Below are 19,507 nucleotides of genomic sequence, written 5' to 3'. Positions count from 1 at the left end.
GTTAATTATTTGAAGTGAGTTTAATTTTTAAGTGTATATTAAACTGTTGGGGAGTTTAAACAGGAAGTAGAATCTGGATATAAAAGGGGCAGGACTAGTGCTTGTACATGGAGTGCTGTGCATTGAGTGCTGCTAGGGTTTGGTAAGAGGGAGAGCTCGGGCAAGTGGGAGGTAAGGGTATGTTTTTTGTTCTGTTTTGTTCCCCACTCCCAGGCTTAGACAGCACTGCGGAAGCAGAGCAACAAGACGAGTCAACCAAACAGGCCCCACAGACAGTATTCAAGGAGGAGGTTGGTGATCAGCTGGTTGGTTGGTTTTCTTCCTTCTCTTTTATTCCTTTAAGTTGGTAAGTCCTATTGAATAGTGGTGTAATAGTATCATCTATATTGGGGCAGAAGGTCTTCATAGCTATTAATAATAAATTTAATTAATTACATAGATATGGGTGAACAGGTGATGTGTCACTGTTGCGAAATGTGGGAGCTGGTGGACCCCATTGAGGCTCACGGTGATTACATTTGCGATAAGTGTTTGCTGCTGGAGGAACTCAAGCTCCATGTTAAAGAGCTTGAGACCGAGCTTCAGACACTGCGACACATCAGGGAGGGGGAGAAGTTCCTGGACTCTATGTTTCAGGAGGTGGTCACACCTATGAAATTAATTACTGCAGATGTAGTCCGTGGTCAGGGACAGGATGGTGTGACTACGAGTGAGGAAGGTACAGGGATCCAGGATGTAGTGTTGAAGGAGCCGCAGCCCTTGCTCTTGTCAAGCAGGATCGAGGTTCTTACTCCCTGTGAGGGCGGGAGCAGGGACTGCAGGGAGGATGAACAACCTGGCCACAGCACCGTGGTACAGGGGGCCATTCAAGTGGAGGGAGTAAAAAGAAATGTTGTAGTGGTAGGGGATAGTATCATTAGGGGGATAGATAGGTTTCTCTGCAGTCAAGAGCAGGAGTCCCGAAGGCTGTGTTGCCTGCCCGGTGCCAGGGTTAAGGACATCTCTTCTGGGCTGGAAAGAAACTTGGAGTGGGAGGGGGAGGATCCATTTGTCGTGGTCCATGTTGGTACAAACGACGTAGATAGGACAAGGAAGACGGTTCTGTTGAATGAGTATGAGCAGCTAGGGGTCAAATTAGAAAACAGAACCTCAAGGGTAATAATCTCTGGGTTATTACCTGATCCACGAGCGAATTTGGCTAGGATAAATAAAATTAAAGAGTTAAATGCATGGCTCAAAGACTGGTGTGGGAGAAATGGGTTTTGCTTCTTGGGACACTGGCACCAGTACTGGGACAGGAGGGAGCTGTTCCGTTGGGACGGACTCCACTTGGCCAGTGCTGGGACTAGAGTCCTGGTGAATCATATAACTAGGGCTGTAGAGAGGGCTTTAAATTAATTAGTGGGGGGGAGGTTTCTAGAGAGCAAATAATAGAAATGACAATGGAGAAGGTCATAGACTTAGGTAGCAGTGGGGGAATTAAAAAACAGATCGTGTCAGGAAGGGACAGAAGGTATGGAGTAAAAAGTAAAGTACTAAAAGGGGAAAAAACAGGAACTGAGTGTTACAAAACATGTTTGAAAGTTCTTTATCTGAATGCACGTAGCATTCGTAACAGAATGAATGAGTTAACGGCACAAATAACGACATATGGGTATGATCTTGTGGCCATTACAGAAACATGGCTGCAGGGTGACCATGACTGGAAATTAAACATACCAGGTTATTTAACAATCAGGTAGGACAGGCAGGAAGGGAAGGGAGGTGGGGTGGCTATGTTAATAAAGGAAGGAATCACGATAATACAGAGAAATGATATTGGGTCAAAGGAGCAGGATAGTGAAACATTTTGGGTGGAGATAAGGAATAATATGGGTGGAGATAAGGAATAATAAGGGGAAAAAAACACTAGTGGGTGTAGCCTATAGGCCTCCGAGCAGTTGCAACTCTGTTGGACGGAGCATTAATCAGGAAATAGTTGAGGCTTGTAATAAGGGAACAGCTATAATTATGGGGGATTTTAATTATCATATTAACTGGACAAATCAAATTGGGCAGAGCAGCCTTGAGGATGAGTTCATTGAGTGTATTAGGGATGGGTATCTTGAGCATTATGTAACTGAACCAACCAGGGGGCAAGCAACCTTAGATTTGGTCCTGTGTAATGAGACAGGATTAATTAAAAATGTCCTAGTAAAGGATCCCCTTGGAATGAGTGACCATAACATGCTTGAATTCCATATTCAATTAGAGGGTGAGAAGGTTGGATCTCAAACAAGCGTGCTGAGCTTGAATAAAGGAGACTATGAAGGTATGAGAGCGGAATTGATTAGAGTGGACTGGGAAAATAGATTAAAGGGTAAGACGGTACATGATCAGTGGTGTACATTTAAGGAGTTATTTTACAACTTCCAAAAAATATATATTCCACTGAGGAAAAAAAGGTGCAAAAGAAAAATAGCCATCCGTGGCTAAGTAAAATAATTAAGGATAGTATCCCACTAAAAACAAGGGCATATAAGGTAGCCAAATCTAGTGGGGGGATAGAAGATTGGGAAGTCTTTAAAAGACAGCAAAAAATAGCTAAAAGATTGATTAAGAAAGGGAAGATAGATTATGAAAGTAAATTAGCAAAAAATATAAAAACAGACAGCAAAAGTTTCTGTAGTTATATAAATAGTAAAAGGGTGGCTAAAGTAAATGTTGGTCCCTTAGAGGATGAGACCGGGAAATTAATGGTAGGAAACATGGAGATGGCAAAAACGCTGAACAATTATTTTGTATCAGTCTTTACGGTAGAGGACACGAAGAATATCCCAACCCTGGACAAACAGGGGGCTCTAGGGGGGCAGGAGCTAAATACGATTAAAATCACGAAGGAAGTGGTACTTGGTAAAATAATGGGACTCAAGCCGGATAAATCCCCTGGACCTGATGGCTTGCATCCTAGGGTCTTGAGGGAAGTGGCGGTAGGGATTGTGGATGCATTGGTAATAATTTTCCAAAACTCCCTGGATTCAGCAAAGGTCCCGGCAGATTGGAAAACTGCTAATGTAACACCCTTATTTAAAAAGGGTAGCAGGCAGAAGGCTGGAAACTATAGACCTGTTAGCCTAACATCTGTGGTTGGTAAAGTGTTAGAGTCCATTATTAAGGAGACAGTAACGGGACATTTGGATAAACATAATTTAATAGGACAAACTCAGCATGGTTTCATGAAGGGGAAGTCATGTTTGACAAGTTTGCTTGAGTTCTTTGAGGAAGTAACATACAGGGTGGATAAAGGGGAACCAGTGGACATAGTGTATTTAGACTTCCAAAAGGCATTTGACAAGGTGCCACACAAAAGATTATTGCTCAAGATAAAAAATCACGGGATTGGGGGTAATATTCTGGTGTGGGTGGAGGATTGGCACTCTAACAGAAAGCAGAGAGTTGGGATAAATTATTCATTCTCAGACTGGCAACCAGTAACTAGTGGTGTTCCTCAGGGGTCAGTGCTGGGTCCCCAACTCTTTATAATCTATATTAACGATTTGGAGGAGGGGACCGAGTGTAACATATTAAAGTTTGCAGATGATACAAAGATGGGACGGAAAGTAGTGAGTGAGGAGGACATAAAAAACCTGCAAAGGGACACAGACAGGCTAAGTAAGTGGGCAGAGATTTGGCAGATGGAATACAATACTGGAAAGTGTGAGGTTATGCACTTTGGCAGGAAAAATCATAGAGCAAGTTATTATCTTAATGGCAAGAAACTAGAAAGTACTGCAGTACAAAGGGATCTGGGGGTCCTGGTGCACGAAACTCAAAAAGTTAGTATGCAGGTGCAGCAAGTGATCAAGAAGGCCAATGGAATGTTGGCTTTTATTGCTAGGGGGATAGAATATAAAAACAGGGAGGTATTGCTGCAGTTGTACAAGATATTGGTGAGACCGCACCTGGAATACTGCATACAGTTTTGGTGTCCATTCTTAAGAAAAGACATACTTGCTCTTGAGTCAGTACAAAGAAGGTTCACTCGGTTAATCCCGGGGATGAGGGGGTGGTCATATGAGGAGAGGCTGAGTAGATTGGGACTCTACTCATTGGAGTTCAGAAGAATGAGAGGCGATCTTATGGAAACATATAAGATTGTGAAGGGGCTTGAACGGGTGGATGCGGTGAGGATGTTCCCAATAAGAACATAAGTGTATTGATTTCTTTGTGGGTTCAATGATGAGACATTTATGAAAGAGAATGTCTTTTAATCTAAAGCTTGTTCAACTCTATTAACAGCATTTACAGGAGACATTATGCTAGTGATGCATCTAGAACGAAACTGAAACTAAACTAAACTCCCTTGCTTGTCTCGGTCACATGCCCTCTGCTGGTCAGGCACAAGCAATCAATACATGCAATTATGCTGGTAAGGCATGATAATCAAACAGGCAAATAACATCACTATTTGCTGATATCATTACATCTCCCTTTCTTAAAACAAAAGTATTTTACTTTTAACTAACAACATGTTTTCTTTGTATTAATCTGCATTTTAACTGTAACACTTAATGAACTTATATTAACATTATCATTATCAAGGTTTTTTAACCTTGCTTTGTGTGTTCACATGAAATATGTAAATACACTAGAACTTGAAGAAAGAATAAGATAACATTACTTCCTTCTATAACAATAGTCCTTAAATTTGCTCAATGAGTCTCTCAGGAGGCTTCACGTGTCTTGAGGATTTTCTGGTTGATTGTCCTTGAATCTGAGTTGTTGCCTCAGATGATTGGTTCTCAGCTGTGTGATCAGGTTGTTCAACAGTATCAGTCTCTTGACCTGCTGTGGCTGGTCCCATGAGAAGATCTCGACGATTTCTTCTCAGAACAGCACCCTCATCTGTCTGAATGGTGTATGATCTTGGTTGAACTTCACTCAGGACAGTTCCCTTCTGAGTCCATGTGTTTGTTTTGTCTTTCAGCCTTACTTGGTCACCAGTTCTTGTAGTTCACCTTGGAGTTCAGGTAGGTTTTGTGTTCCTCTGTCATAGTAGTACTTTTGCTTTTCTTTCTGTTGTTCTTTGAACTTCCTCACTTTCTCCTCCTCTTTTGTTTTCAGGAGGTTCTCCGGGATGGATAGGTTTGACCTTAGCCGACGTCCCATAAGGAGTTGGGCTGGTGACATACCACACTCGAGCGGCGTTGTTCGGTATACAAGCATGCTCTGGTAGAAGTCAGTTCCACTCTCTTTTGCCTTGTACATCAGTCTTTTCACTGTCTGCACCGATTTTTCCACTAGACCATTGGACTGTGGAAAGTGAGGACTTGACGTTGTGTGGACAAAGTCCCACTCTTTGGCAAAGTGTCGGAAACTTGCATTGTAAAACTGAGGTCCGTTGTCTGTGAAGACCTCACTTGCCACGCCATGTCTGGAGAATATGGCTTTCATACATGTTATCACAGCATCTGCAGTGGTGGTGTGCAGTCTACAAACCTCTGGATACAGGGAGTAATAGTCTGTGACTACAAGATAGTCCTTCCCTTGACTTATGAATAGGTAAGCGCCTACCTTCTGGTAAGGTCGGTCTGGTGCTGTGTGTGGCTTTAGTGGTTCTACCGGATTGCTTGCTCGATATTTCAGGCATATTGTGCAGTTTGACACCTCATTTGTCATATCTTGGTTGATTCGTGGCCAGTACATCACCTCTCGTGCTCTTTTCTTACACTTTTCGATTCCCAGATGTCCTCCATGGATCCTTTTTAGCATCTCTTTTCTCAGACTCTTTGGGATAACTATTTTACTTCCTTTGTAGATGATGTCTTCGACCACTGATAGTTCCGCCCTGCAGTTCCAGTACTCTGCTATGTCAGGTGAGCAGTCTTGCTTCATGTTGGGCCATCCATCCAAGATGCTTTTCCTCAGTCGTCTCATTGTTTCATCTTTGTTTGTCTCAGTCTTTATGAGCTCCATTTTTGCATCTGCTATGGGCAGTGCACTTGTGATCATGTCCACGTAGGCGTTCACTTTTTCATCCATTGTGGTGCTTGCGGGCTCACTTGGGTCTACAGCTCTGGTCAACGTGTCTGCTGTATACATCAGCTTACCCGGTGTGTACGCAACATTCAGTGTATAGCGTTGCAGCTTGATCATCATTCTTTGTATTCTAAGCGGACAGCTATTTAGTGGCTTTTGGAACAATGCAATCAAGGGCTTATGGTCAGTCTCTACACTGATTGCTTGTCCTGCCACAAACTGGTGAAATCGTTCACAGGCGTATGTGATGCTGAGCAGCTCCTTTTCTATTTGAGCATATTGCGTCTCCGTGTCTGTCATTGAGCGTGATGCATATGCAATAGGTTGCCAGTAGTCATATTTTTGCAGAAGAACGGCACCGAGCCCACTCTGTGATGCATCTGATGATATCTTGATGGGTCTCGCTGGGTCATAAAACCTCAGAACTGGTTCCTCTGTGAGCAGTTTCTTTAGATCGCTCCATGACTTCTCATGCTCATGATTCCATTCCCATTCTATGTTCTTTTCAGTTAGTCTTCTCAGTGGCGCCATCTTTTCTGAGAGGTTGGATATGAATTTACCCATGTAGTTGATCATTCCATTAAACCTCTGCACGTCCTTTTTGCATTGTGGCTTTGGCATATTCTCAATGGTGGACACCTTTCTGGGATCTGGTCTGACACCCTCAACGCTAAGGATATCTCCCACGAATGTCAGTTCTGTCACCCCTAGCTGGCATTTCTCTCTATTCAGCTTCAGGTTTGTTTTCCTTGTTGCTTCCAGCACTTTTTCAGTCTCTCGTCATGCTCAGTTCTCGTGGTTCCCCATACTATGATGTCATCCATTGATGTATCAACTCCCTCCAGGTGCTCATAGATCATATGGATAGTCTTGTGATACACTTCAGGAGCTGAGGCAATGCCAAATGGTAACCTTAGGAATCTGTATCTGCCAAATGGACTGTTGAACGTGCACAGTCTTGAACTTGCTTCGCCCAGCTTCATCTGCCAAAATCCTGATGATGCATCTAACTTGCTGAAATATTTTGCATTTGCAAACTGTGCCATGATTTCCTCACGTGTAGGAAGCTTGAAGTGCCCTCTCTTTATTGCTCTGTTTAGATCTCTTGGATCCAGGCAAATTCTGAGCTTTCCAATCATTTTGTCCACTACGACGAGGGAACTCACCCACTCAGTTGGCTCATCTATCTTCTGAATCACGTTCAGGCTTTCCATCCTGTCCAACTCTGCCTTCAGTTGCTTTTGAAGAGCAAACGGAACTTTTCTGCATGGATGTATGACTGGTGTCATACTTTTATCTACTCTGATCATGTGTTCTCCTGGAATGCAGCCTAGACCCTTAAATAGGTCTTTGTACTCTTTCATGTGTTCATCATAGACTGTCTCTCCTTCGCTTTCCACAATGAGGACTCTCTTTAACAGGTTCAGTCTCTCACAGTCTTTTAAACCTAGTATGGCTTGCACCTCCTTTGGCACCACGATTAATGCTAGCGTGTGCTCTCTGTCCTTGTGTGTCACTTTGACAATGCATCTTCCTTTCACTGGTATTTCAGTACCTGAGTATCCTGCCACTTTCACTTTGATTCCATGTACCTTTGGCCTGGGTCTAATTTTCTTAAAATCAGTCTCTGATATCACATTAACTTGTGCTCCAGTATCCAATTTAAATGAATGTGTATGTCATTCACTTTTAGTGTCAACATCCAGTCACTTTCTTCTTGTTTGTTTTCAGACACAACATCTACATAGAACTCCTCTATGTCGCTTTCATCTACTGCATGGACCTTGCTTTGTTGCACTTGGTTCTTGCAGCAACGGGCATAATGGTTGTTTTTGTTGCAACTATTGCATTTTTTACCATATGCTGGACACTTTTTTGGTGGATGCTGTGTACCGCATCGACTACATGACTTTCGATTGTCCCTTTCATTTTTGTTCGCTGGCCACGCCTCTTTTTTCACATTGGCGCTCTTTTTGTTAAACGGTTTGTGTCCGTTCATTCTCACTGCATCCACGTTGCAGCTATTGTCACTGAACAGCTCCTTTGCCTGCAACATCACAGTCTCTGTAGCCCTACACAGTGCTATGGCTTTTCCCAGGTCTAGATCTTGCTCTCTTAGCAGTCTTTCCCTTAGACCATTATCTGGAATACCACACACCAGTCTGCCTTTTATCAGTGAGTCTGTCAGTCCCCCAAATTCACATGTTTTGCTTCGGTTTCTCAGTTCAGTCACATACTGATCAATAGTCTCACCCGTTTTCTGTACAGATGTGAAAAATCTGTGCCTCTCAAACGTCATGTTACGTTTAGGTATGCAGTAGGCCTCAAACTGTTCCATTATTTTATCTAGCTTCATTTTGTCTCCATTAGCAGCGAATGTGAAGTTATTGTACACCTCCAGCGCTTCATCACCCACGACATGTAAGAACAGTGACGATTTCTGTTTATCACTTTTCGCGTCAGCTCCGATTGCAGCTAAGTACCACCCCTAACGTTGTTTGAACCTCCTCCAATTTTCAGCCACATTACCTGTCAACTGAAGTGTCGCCGGTGGGTGTAAACCTTCCGTTTTTTCACTTCATTAGCTATTCTCTAATGGTAAGTAACGATGTTCTCTTTTGGCTTGCTAATTTGTGGAGAGCTGATTTAACTTCAGATTTTTTCTCGTCATCTCTTTCAATCACTTCTGACACCATGTATTGATTTCTTTGTGGGTTCAATGACGAGACATTTATTAAAGAGAATGTCTTTTATTCTAAAGCTTGTTCAACTCTTTTAACAGCATTTACAGGAGACATTATGCTAGTGATGCACCTAGAACGAAACTGAAACTAAACTAAACTCCCTTGCTTGTCTCGGTCACATGCCCTCTGCTGGTCAGGCACAAGCAATAAATACATGCAATTATGCTGGTAAGGCATGATAATCAATCAGGCAAATAACATCACTATTTGCTGATATCATTACAATAAGAACATAAGAAATAGGAGCAGGAGTAGGCCAATCGGCCCCTCGAGCCTGCTCCGCCATTCAATAAGATCATGGCTGATCTGATCCTAACCGCCAATCCACTATCACAGAACCATCTCCTGAATCTAACAGAATTAGACACACGAAATAGGAGCAGGATCAGGCTACATGGCCCCTGGGCCCGCTCCGCTACCCACAGGGCCATGACCGATCCGAACCTAGACACATGTCCAAATTCCTGCCCGCTCCTCGTAACCCTTAATTGCCTTTACTTCTAGGAAACTGTCTATTTCTGTTTTAAATTTATGTAATGATGTAGCTTCTACAGCTTCTGGGGCAGCATATTCCATGGACCTACCACCCTCTGAGTGAGGTAGTTCCTCCTCATCTCAGTTTTGAAAGAGCAGCCCCTTATTCTAAGACTATGCCCCCTAGTTCTAGTTTCACCCATCATCGGGAACACCCTCCCCGCATCCACCCGATCCAACCCCTTCACAATCTTACATGTTTCAATAAGATCGCCTCTCATTCTTCTGAACTCCAATGAGTAGAGTCCCAATCTACTCAACCTCTCCTCATATGTCCATCTCCTCATCCCCGGGATTAACCGAGTGAACCTTCTTTGTACTGACTCGAGAGCAAGTATGTCCTTTCTTAAGTATGGACACCAAAACTGTATGCAGTATTCCAGGTGCGGTCTCACCAATACCTTGTACAACTGAAGCAATACCTCCCTATTTTTATATTCTATCCCCCTAGCAATGAAAGCCAACATTCCATTGGCCTTCTTAATCACTTGCTGCACCTGCATACTAACCTTTTGAGTTTCGTGCACCAGGACCCCCAGATCCCTTTGTACTTCAGTACTTTCCAGTTTCTTGCCATTAAGATAATAACTTGCTCTCCGATTTTTCCTGCCAAAGTGCATAGCCTCACACTTTCCAGTATTGTATTCCAATGATGGGTGAAACTAGAACTAGGGGGCATAATCATAGAATAAGGGGCTGCTCTTTCAAAACTGAGATGAGGAGAAACTTCTTCACTCAGAGGGTGGTAGGTTTGTGGAATTTGCTGCCCCAGAAAGCTGTGGAAGCTGCATCATTAAATAAATTTAAAACAGAAATAGACAGTTTCCTAGAAGTAAAGGGAATTAAGGGTTACAGGGAGTGGGCAGGAAATTGGACATGAGTCTAGGTTCGGAATGGTCATGGCCCTGTGGGTGGTGGAGTGGGCCCAGGGGCCGTTTAGCCTGGTTCTTCTCCTACTGTGTTATAATTCTGTGTTAGATTTCAGGAGATGGTTTTATTCCTGTTCCTGGCTGGGGTGGAGATCGCCTTTACAGAAGGTAAGTACTGTAGAAAATATATGGACAGAGTGATCTCCTGGACGAGTTTCGATCGCCTAGATGGGTCGGAGAGGAATTTCCCAGATTTTTTTTCTCCCAAATTGGCCATTGGGTTTTTTATCTGGTTTTTCGCCTCTCCAGGGAGATCACATGGGTTCGGGTGGATGGAGAGTGATAGAAGATTTGAGGTTAGGATCAGATCAGTCATGATCTTATTGAATGGTGGAGCGGGCTCGAGGGGCCGATTGGCCTGCTCCTGCTCCTATTTCTTATGTTCTTATGTTCTTATACTCCATCCCCCTTGCAATAAAAGCCAAGATTCCATTGGCCTTCCTGATCACCTGCTGCACCTGCATACTAACTTTTTGTGTTTCATGCACCAGGACCCCCAGATCCTGGTGCATGAAACATAAGGTTGCAGATTTGTTTGGATGGGATGCAGTGTCTGTTTAAAAGGGGGAGATAGATGTTTTACAGTGTTGTGTGTGAAAGGATGGGCAGTTGGCTGTGGTAAAGTGTCTGTGAAAGGGTAGGCAGTTGGATCGGGTACATTGTTTACGTGAAAGGGTAGGGAGTTGGATGGGGTACAGTGTGTCTGTGAGAGGGTGGGGAGTTGGATGGGGTACAGTGTGTGTGTGAAAGTTTCGGGATTTGGATGAGGTACAGTCTCCGTGTGAAAGGGTGGGGAGATGAATGGTATACAGTGTGTATGTGAAAGGGTGGGGAGTTGGCTGTGGTACAGTGTCTGTGTGAAAGGGTGGGGATTTGAATGGGGTACAGTGTCTGTGTGAAAGGGTGGGGAGTTGGATGGGATACAGTGTCTGTATGAAAGGGTGGGGAGTTGGATGGGGTACAGTGTCTGTGTGAAAGGGTGGGGAGTTGGATGGGATACAGTGTCTGTATGAAAGGGTGGGTAGTTGGATGGGATACAGTGTCTGTATGAAAGGGTGGGGAGTTGGCTGTGGTACAGTGTGTGTGTGAAAGGGTGGGGAGTTGGATGGGGTACAGTGTCTGTGTGAAAGGGTGGGGAGTTGGATGGGGTACAGTGTCTGTGTGAAAGGGTGGGGAGTTGGCTGTGGTACAGTGTGTGTGTGAAATTGTGGGGAGTTGGATGGGGTACACTGTCTTTTTAAAAGAGGGAGTTGGATGGGGTACAGTGTCTGAGTAAAAGGGTGGTGAGTTGGGGGGTACAGTGTGTGTGTGAAAGTGGGGATTTAGACAGGGTAGAGTGTCTGTATGAAAGGGTGCAAATTTGGTTGGGGTACATTTACTATGTGAAAGGGGGTGTTGGATGATGTACAGTGTTTGTGTGAATGGGTGGGGCATTGGATGAGGTACAGTGTTTGTGTGAATGGGTGGGGCATTGGATGGGGTACAGTGTGTGTTTGAATGGGTGGAGCATTGGATGAGGTACAGTGTGTGTGTGAATGGGTGGGGCATTGGATAGGGTACAGTGTGTGTTTGAGTGGGTGGGGCATTGGATGAGGTACAGTGTGTGTGTGAGTGGGTGGGGCATTGGATAGGATACAGTGTGTGTGTGAGTGGGTGGGGCATTGGATGAGGTACAGTGTGTGTGTGAATGGGTGGGGCATTGGATGAGGTACAGTGTGTGTTTGAATGGGTGGGGCATTGGATGAGGTACAGTGTGTGTTTGAATGGGTGGGGCATTGGATGAGGTACAGTGTGTGTGTGAAAGGGTGGGGCATTGGATGAGGTACAGTGTGTGTTTGAATGGGTGGGGCATTGGATGAGGTACAGTGTGTGTGTGAATGGGTGGGGCATTGGATAGGGTACAGTGTGTGTGTGAGTGGGTGGGGCATTGGATGAGGTACAGTGTGTGTGTGAATGGGTGGGGCATTGGATGAGGTACAGTGTGTGTGTGAGTGGGTGGGGCATTGGATGAGGTACAGTGTGTGTGTGAATGGGTGGGGCATTGGATGAGGTACAGTGTGTGTGTGAGTGGGTGGGGCATTGGATGAGGTACAGTGTGTGTGTGAATGGGTGGGGCATTGGATGAGGTACAGTGTGTGTGAGTGGGTGGGGCATTGGATGAGGTACAGTGTGTGTGTGAATGGGTGGGGCATTGGATGAGGTACAGTGTGTGTGTGAGTGGGTGGGGCATTGGATGAGGTACAGTGTGTGTGTGAATGGGTGGGGCATTGGATGAGGTACAGTGTGTGTGTGAGTGGGTGGGGAGCTGGATGGGGTACAGTTTGCGTGTGAAAGTTTCGGGAGTTGGATGAGGTACAGTGTGTGTGAAAGGGTGGGGAGTTTCATGGGGTACCGTGTGTGTGATAGGGTGGGGAGTTGGATGGGGTACAGTGTCTGTTTGAATGGGTGGTGAGTTGGATGGGGCACAATGTGTGTGAATGGATGGGGAGTTGGAAGGGGCACAGTGTCTATTTGAAAGGGTCGGTAGTTGGATGGATAGGGTACAGTGTCTGTTTGAATGGGGGTGTTCGATGGGGTACATTGTGTGGGAAAGCATGGGGAGTTGCATGGTGTACTGTGCACGTGAAAGTGTGCGGAATTTGATCAGGTACAGTGTCTGTGTGAAAGAGGGAGTTGGATGGGGTACAGTATGTGGGTGAAACAGTGGGGAGTTGTTTGCATGGGGTACAGTATCTTATGAAAGGGTGGGGAGTTGGATGGGGTACAGTGTCTGTTTGAAAGGGGGTGTTGGATGGGCTACATTGTGTGTGTGAAATGGTGGAGAATTGCATGGGGTACAGTGTATGTGATAGGGTGGGGAGTTTGATCAGGTACAGTGTCTGTGTGAAAGGGGGAGTTAAATGGGGTACATTTTCTGTTTGAAAGGGCGAGTTGCATGTGGCACAGTGTGTGTGTGAAATGGTGGGGAGTTGGATGGGGTAAAGAACATTTGTTAACGGGTGGGGAGTTGGATGGGGTACAATCAGTGTGTTAATGGATGGGGGTTTGAATGTGGTACAGTGTCTCTGTGAAAGGGTATGGAGTTGGTTGGGATACAGTGTGCCTGTGAATGGGTGAGGAGTTGGATGGGGTATAGTGTTACTGTGAAAGGGTGGGGAGTTTGATGGGATACAGTGTGTGTGTGAACGGTTGGGGAGTTGGATGGGGTACAGTGTCTGTGTTAAAGCGGTTTTAGTTGGAATGGATACAGTGTGCGTGTGAAAGAGTGGGGAGTTGGATGGGGTTCATTTGGTCTGTGAAAGGGTGGGGAGTTGGATGGGTACATTGTGTCTGTGAAAGGGTCGGGATTTGGATGGAGTTCATTTGGTGTGTGAAAGGGTGAGGACTTTGATGGGTACAGTGTGTCTGTGAAAGCGTGGCAAGTAGGATGGGGTACAGTGTTTGTGTGAAAGTGCGGGGAGTTGGATGGGGTACAGTGGGTGTGTGAAAGTGTGGGGAATTGGATGGGGTACAGTGTGTGTGAAATGGTGGGGAGTTGGATGGGGTACAGCGTTTGTGTGCAAGGGTGGGGTGTTGGATGCAGCGCAGTGTCTGTGAAAGGGTGGGGAATTGGATGGGGTGCAGTGTGTGTGTTAGAAGGTGAGGTGTTGGATGGGATACAGTGTCTCTGTGAAACTGTGGAGAGTTGGATTGGGTGCAGTGTCTATGTACTGTACTCGGTCTGGAGAGGGTAAACCTGCCTCATGAACTAAGACAGGGGGTTGGACGTGGGAGAATGTTTTACAGATAACTTTCGGTTTGGTTGGTCTGCTGCAATTAGAAACCTCACTTCTGCAACTTGGCTGTATGAACTGATTGTTTAAGGAGTAATATTTCTGTAGTGTTAGAATTAAAAGTCTGGACCAGCTAGTTTCAAGAGCTTAGCTAGAAAATGTGAGCCAGTATTCAAAGAGTGTTCCATCTTTATTGTATTTAATAACTGAGGAGTGAGGAAACTGATTGTTCTCACTGTGAAATCTGTACAGAATTACACAGATTCTACAGCACAGGAACACGCTGACCCAACTGGTCCATACTGGCATTTATGCTTCACACGAGCCTCCTCCCACCCCTCTTCATATCTACTTATCAATATAACCATTTATCCCTTTCCCCATTATGTGCTTATCCAGCTTCCCCTTAAATGCATCCATGCTATTTGCCCCAACTATTCCAAGTGGTAGTGAATTCCACATTCTCACCGCTCTTTGGTTAAGGAAGTTTTTCTTCACTTCCCTATTGGAATTATTAGTGATTATCTTATATTTATCACCTCCATTGTGGTCTCCCCCAGAAGTTGAACATTTTCTCTACGTCAACCTTGTCAAACCTTTTCCTAAATTTATATAACATAAACCAATTGCTGGTTTGAAGCTGTGCCTGGTCTGATTGAGTACCTTTCACTCTGCCTTTTGTAAAGAAAGGGGTCCACACCCGTGGCATGAGCAACTGAACACCTGTCCGCACAGTTTGGGAATAAACAGCAGATGTTGCAATGGGTTATGGTGAGATCTGATTCCATTTTTAGGACCAGCTGAAATTGGCCTTGGATTCCCTGGAGGAGGAAAACAAAAGTAAAAGTGAATTAAAATGGCAGCAGGAGGGGAAGATTAGAGAACTGGATGTGAGTATTACTGCTGTTATCTTTTAGCACTGCCACCCTTTAACAACCTGCTTAAATAATCTCTCTCACCGTCGTAGGAACTCACAGGATCCCTGGACCAAGACATCTCCGCACAATTTGCCAAAATCCAACGATACCTTGAAGACAAAGAGAAACATTTAATCGAAGAGCTGAGGAGACAAAAGGAGGAAGATCTGCGACCAATGGAAAAGAACTTGGAGAGAATTGAAGAGGAACTGAGGTCACTTGAGGAGAACATACTGAACCTTCGTGTAGACATCGAACAGCAAGACAATATCTCTTTTCTCAAGGTGACCCTTTATAACCCAATCCCCAAGCTGTTGGTGAAAGTGTAAACAGCACTTTATAATAAGGCTCAAACCCCATCACAACAATGCACAATGTGCGGTATAAATGAGGACAAACAGGTATCAGTCAGGATTGAGCTCTGAGTGTCGAGGAGACTGTTCCACACTGTCAGGACCTCACACTGGCCGCAGTATAACTGGAACCAGATTTAAAGCTCCACAAAAGGAGTGGGAGAGGAGAAAGAGGCTGTACCTAAAGGAAGGAGGGTCAAAGTGACGTGTGAGGAACATTGAGGCAACAATGAGAAATCATTCAAACTAGATAGGTGGGGGAGTGGGGGGAGGGCCGGGAGGAAACCAGACCCAGTCGAGACAAACCGTAGAGCAGAAGGTCGAAGAAAGAATTGAAAAGCAAAGAAGTTTTGTTAAACCTGCATCGAACCTTGATTAGACCACACTTGGAATATTGTGTCCAGAAGTAAGGCAGTGCAGAGAAGAACTGGTCCGCAGTTCCATTTCATCATTCGCCTCATCCGGTGCTTTAACAAAAAACTTTTCTTCTTCCTTTCTGGTGTCAAGGATCGTAAGCTTCAACAACTCTTGGACACCGACATCTCTCCGGATCCTTCTTCCCCTTCTCTTTCCTTGAACTACTTCCTTCCTTCCAATCCCATCCTTTGCCATGTTTTCACTATCCCCTCTGACCTTCCCCTCTCTGACCCCGAACGATCAGTCCTCAGCAAAGGCCTCAGCTTCATCCCCTAACGCCCCCACCTCAATGAATTTTGAGCTCGACACAATGCTGAGCTCTTCTTCGGGCACCTTTGCCTTTGCATTCATGCCCACTTTTTTGGCCAAGAGTCTTCCCCCTGCACTGCGGACCCTTTCTCCCATCTTCAGAATTCTCTTTCCACCTGAACCCCTCCCTCTGGCCTCTTACCCTCTCTAGATCTTTTCATTGGGAACTGCCGGCGTGACACCTGCCATCTCAATTTTTCTACTCTGCTCACTCACTCTAACCTACCTCGCTCTGAAGTTGCAGCACTCCAATCTCTCAGGTGCAACCCTAACATTGTCATTAAATCTGCTGACAAGGCAGGTGCTGTCGTTGTTTGGTCAACTGACATCTACATTGTGGAGGCTGAACGCCAACTCTCTGACACCTCCTCCTACCTCCCCCTGGATCATGAAGACCCCACCACCGAACATCAGGCCATCGTTTCTCAGATTGTCACTGACCTTATCTCCTCTGGAGAGCGTGTCTCAGCGGCTTCCAACCTCATAGTCCCCCAACCCTGCACAGCCCGCTTGTACCTCCTTCCCAAGATCCACAAACAGGACTGCCCTGGAAGACCAATCATTGCAGCCTGTTGTTGCCCCACAGAACTGATTTCTTCCCATCTCGACTCAATTTTTCTCCCCTTGTCCAGTCTCTTCCCACCTACTTCCGCCATTCCTCCAATGTTGTCCGGCACTTTAACAGTTTCCAGTTTCCTGGCCCTGTCTCCTTCCTCTACACCTCCATTCCACACAGGACAGCCTGCGATCCCTCCACTTCTTCCTTGAAAAGAGGCCCAGCCTGTCACCATCCACCACCACCCTCCTCCGCCTGGCTGAACGTGTTCTTACATTGAACAACTTCTCCTTTGACTCCACTCACTTCCTCCAAATAAAAGGTATTGCTATGGAAACCCGTATGGGTCCTAGCTGCGCCTGCCTTTTTCTGGGATATTTGGAACATTCTTTGATCAAGTCCTACTCCGGTCGCCTCCCTCACTTCTTTTTCTGCTACATTGATGACTATATCAGTGCCATTCCCTGCTCTCCCCCCAACCTGGAACATTTCATCAACTTTGCTTCCAATTTCCTCCCCTCCCTCGCCCTCACATGGTCCATCTCCGACTCTTCCCTTCCCTTCATCGACTTCTTTATCTCCATTTCTGGGGAAAGGTTGTCGACCAATATCTATTATAAGCCCACTGACTCCCACAGCTACTGTGACTGCACTTTCTCCCACCCCGCTTCATGTAAGGAATCTATTCTATTCTCAAAGTTTCTTCGTTGCATCTGTTCTGACGATGCCACTTTCCATTCCAGTTATTCCGATATGTTTTCCTTTTTCCTCAACTGAGGATTCAGATCATAAGCACCATGGTTAACAGGGCCCTTGACCGTGCCCATTCCATTTTCCGCTCTTCTGCTCTCACCCCTTCCCCTTCCCTCGCAGAACCACGACAGGGTTCGCCTTGCCCTCACCTTTCACCCACCAGCCTCCACATTCAATGGATCATTCTCCACCATTTCTGCCACCTCCACTGTGATGCCACCACCAAAGACATCTTCCCCTCCCCTCCCCTTTCAGCATTCCGAAGGAACCGCTCCCTCTGCAACACCCTGGTCCACTCTTCAATCACCCCAGCATGCCTTCCCCTTCGCCCAGCACCTTCCCGATCAAGCACAGGAGATGCAACACCTGCACTTTTACTTCCTCTCTTCCCATCGTCCAGGGCCGAAAACACTCCTTCCAGGTGATACAGCGATTTACTTGCACTTCTTGCAATTTAGTATACTGTATTCGCTGCTCACGATGTGGTCTCCTCTACATTGGAGGGAGCAACGGCAGATTGGCTGAACACTTTGTGGAACATCTCTGTTCAGTCCGCAAGCATGACCCTGTGCTTCCAGTCGCTTGTCATTTCAATTCTCCACTCCACTCCCACTCTGACCTCTGTATCCTCGGTCTCCTACACTGTTCTAATGAAGCTCAAAATAAACTCGAGGAATAGCACCTCATCTTTTAATTAGACTCTTTGCAGCCTTCTGGACTCAAGTTTGAGGTCAACAGTTTCAGATCAGAACCACTGCTCCCATTTTTTACGACAGCAGTTGCTCACTGTGATTAGTTGCCTGGCCTTCTACGCATGCGACCATATGGGGGCGGGGCCGAAGCAACATCCCGCCACCACTGTAACCTCGCATGCGCACCGACATTGCAGCTGTGGAGGGTCCTTGTCCTCCCATCGCTAGCGATCTGTTGGGCAGGCTGGCAGGCGCAGCTCTGAGCATTCGGCCGCGGCCTCAGGAAGGGAGTCTGGGGACCAGACAGGTGGCACCAGGGCTTCAAGATGCCAGGCCGAAGTTTCGGCCTGTTTGTGCTGCACGTGTTTGGAGAGAAGGTCAGGTGATTGGAGCAGGGAGAGGAGAGGGGGAGCGGGGGTAGAGGGCAGGGGATCAGAGGGAAGCGGACAGGGGAGAGGAGTGGACAGGGGTTTGGAGGGGAGAGGAGCTCAGAGGGGGGAAGGGAGGAGCTTGGAGTGGGGAGGAGAGGAGCTTGGAGTGGGGAAGAGAGGAGCTTGGACTGGGGAAGAGAGGAGCTCAGAGGGGGAAGAGAGGAGCTCGGAGGGGCGAGGAGAGGAGCTCGGAGGGGGGAGGAGAATAGCTCGGAGGGGGGAGGAGAGGAGCTCGGAGTGGGGAAGAGAGGAGCTCAGAGGGGGGAAGAGAGGAGCTCAGAGGGGGGAGGAGAGGAGCTCGGAGTGGGGAAGAGAGGAGCTCGGAGTGGGGAAGAGAGGAGCTCAGAGGGGGGAAGAGAGGAGCTCAGAGGGGGGAGGAGAGGAGTTCAGAGGGGGGAAGCGAGGAGCTCGGAGTGGGGAAGAGAGGAGCTCGGAGTGGGTAAGAGAGGAGAGAGGAGGGAGAGAGGAGCTCGGGGCAGGGGGTGGCAGAGCAGCTCGGAGAAGCTCGGAGGAGGGGGGAGAGAGGAGCTCAGAGGAGGGGGAGAGAGGAGCTTGAAGGGTGAGGGGAGAGTAGCTCGGACAGTGAGGGAAAGAGGAGCTCGGGGCGGGGGTGAGAGAGGAGCTTGGTGGGGGGCAGAGGAGCTAGGAGGGTGGGGGAGAGAGGAGCTTGGAGGCGGGGAGAGAGGAGCTCTGTGGTGGTGGAGATAGAAGAGCTTGGAGATGTGGGAGAGAGGCGATCGGAGAGGGAAGAGAGGAGCTTGCAGTGGCGGCGGGGGATAAGGTCAGGAACTCGGAGAGAAGGTCAGGAGCTCAAGGAGAGAAGGTGAGGAACTTGCTGAGAGAAGGTGAGGAACTCAGGGAGCGAAGGTGAGAGCTCGGGGAGAGAAGGTGAGGAACTCGGGGACAGAAGGTCAGGACCTCTGGGAGAGAAGGTGAGGAACTTGGCGTGGGAAGGTCAGGGAGAGGAGGTCAAGAGCTCAGAGAGAAGGTCAGGAACTCAGGGAGAGAAGGTCCGGAGCTCGGGGGTGTGGGGGCGGGGGCATGTTAGAGCACACAGAGAACAGTGGGAATGGGAGAAGAA

The 19,507-nt window shown here is 46.7% G+C and overlaps 1 protein-coding gene across 1 annotated transcript in view; it reads left to right on the top strand.

Moving 5' to 3' along the window:
* Positions 1-15,244, top strand: part of LOC147095705 (zinc-binding protein A33-like) — a 125,393-nt gene extending 110,149 nt beyond the window's left edge. Inside the window, exons 2-3 of the mRNA XM_085973696.1 lie at positions 14,793-14,888; positions 14,966-15,244. Of these exons, the coding sequence (XP_085829822.1) occupies positions 14,793-14,888; positions 14,966-15,244 (375 nt within the window). The remainder of the gene's footprint in view (positions 1-14,792; positions 14,889-14,965) is intronic.
* Positions 15,245-19,507: the final 4,263 nt, after the last annotated feature.

This window comes from Somniosus microcephalus, unplaced genomic scaffold, assembly GCF_052327205.1.
Source record: "Somniosus microcephalus isolate GS21.2 unplaced genomic scaffold, FLI_Smic_1.0 unresolved_chr1, whole genome shotgun sequence".
NCBI lineage: Eukaryota > Metazoa > Chordata > Chondrichthyes > Squaliformes > Somniosidae > Somniosus > Somniosus microcephalus.
The sequence above is the reverse complement of the archived record's forward strand: the minus strand, read 5'-3'. Positions and strand labels throughout refer to the sequence as shown.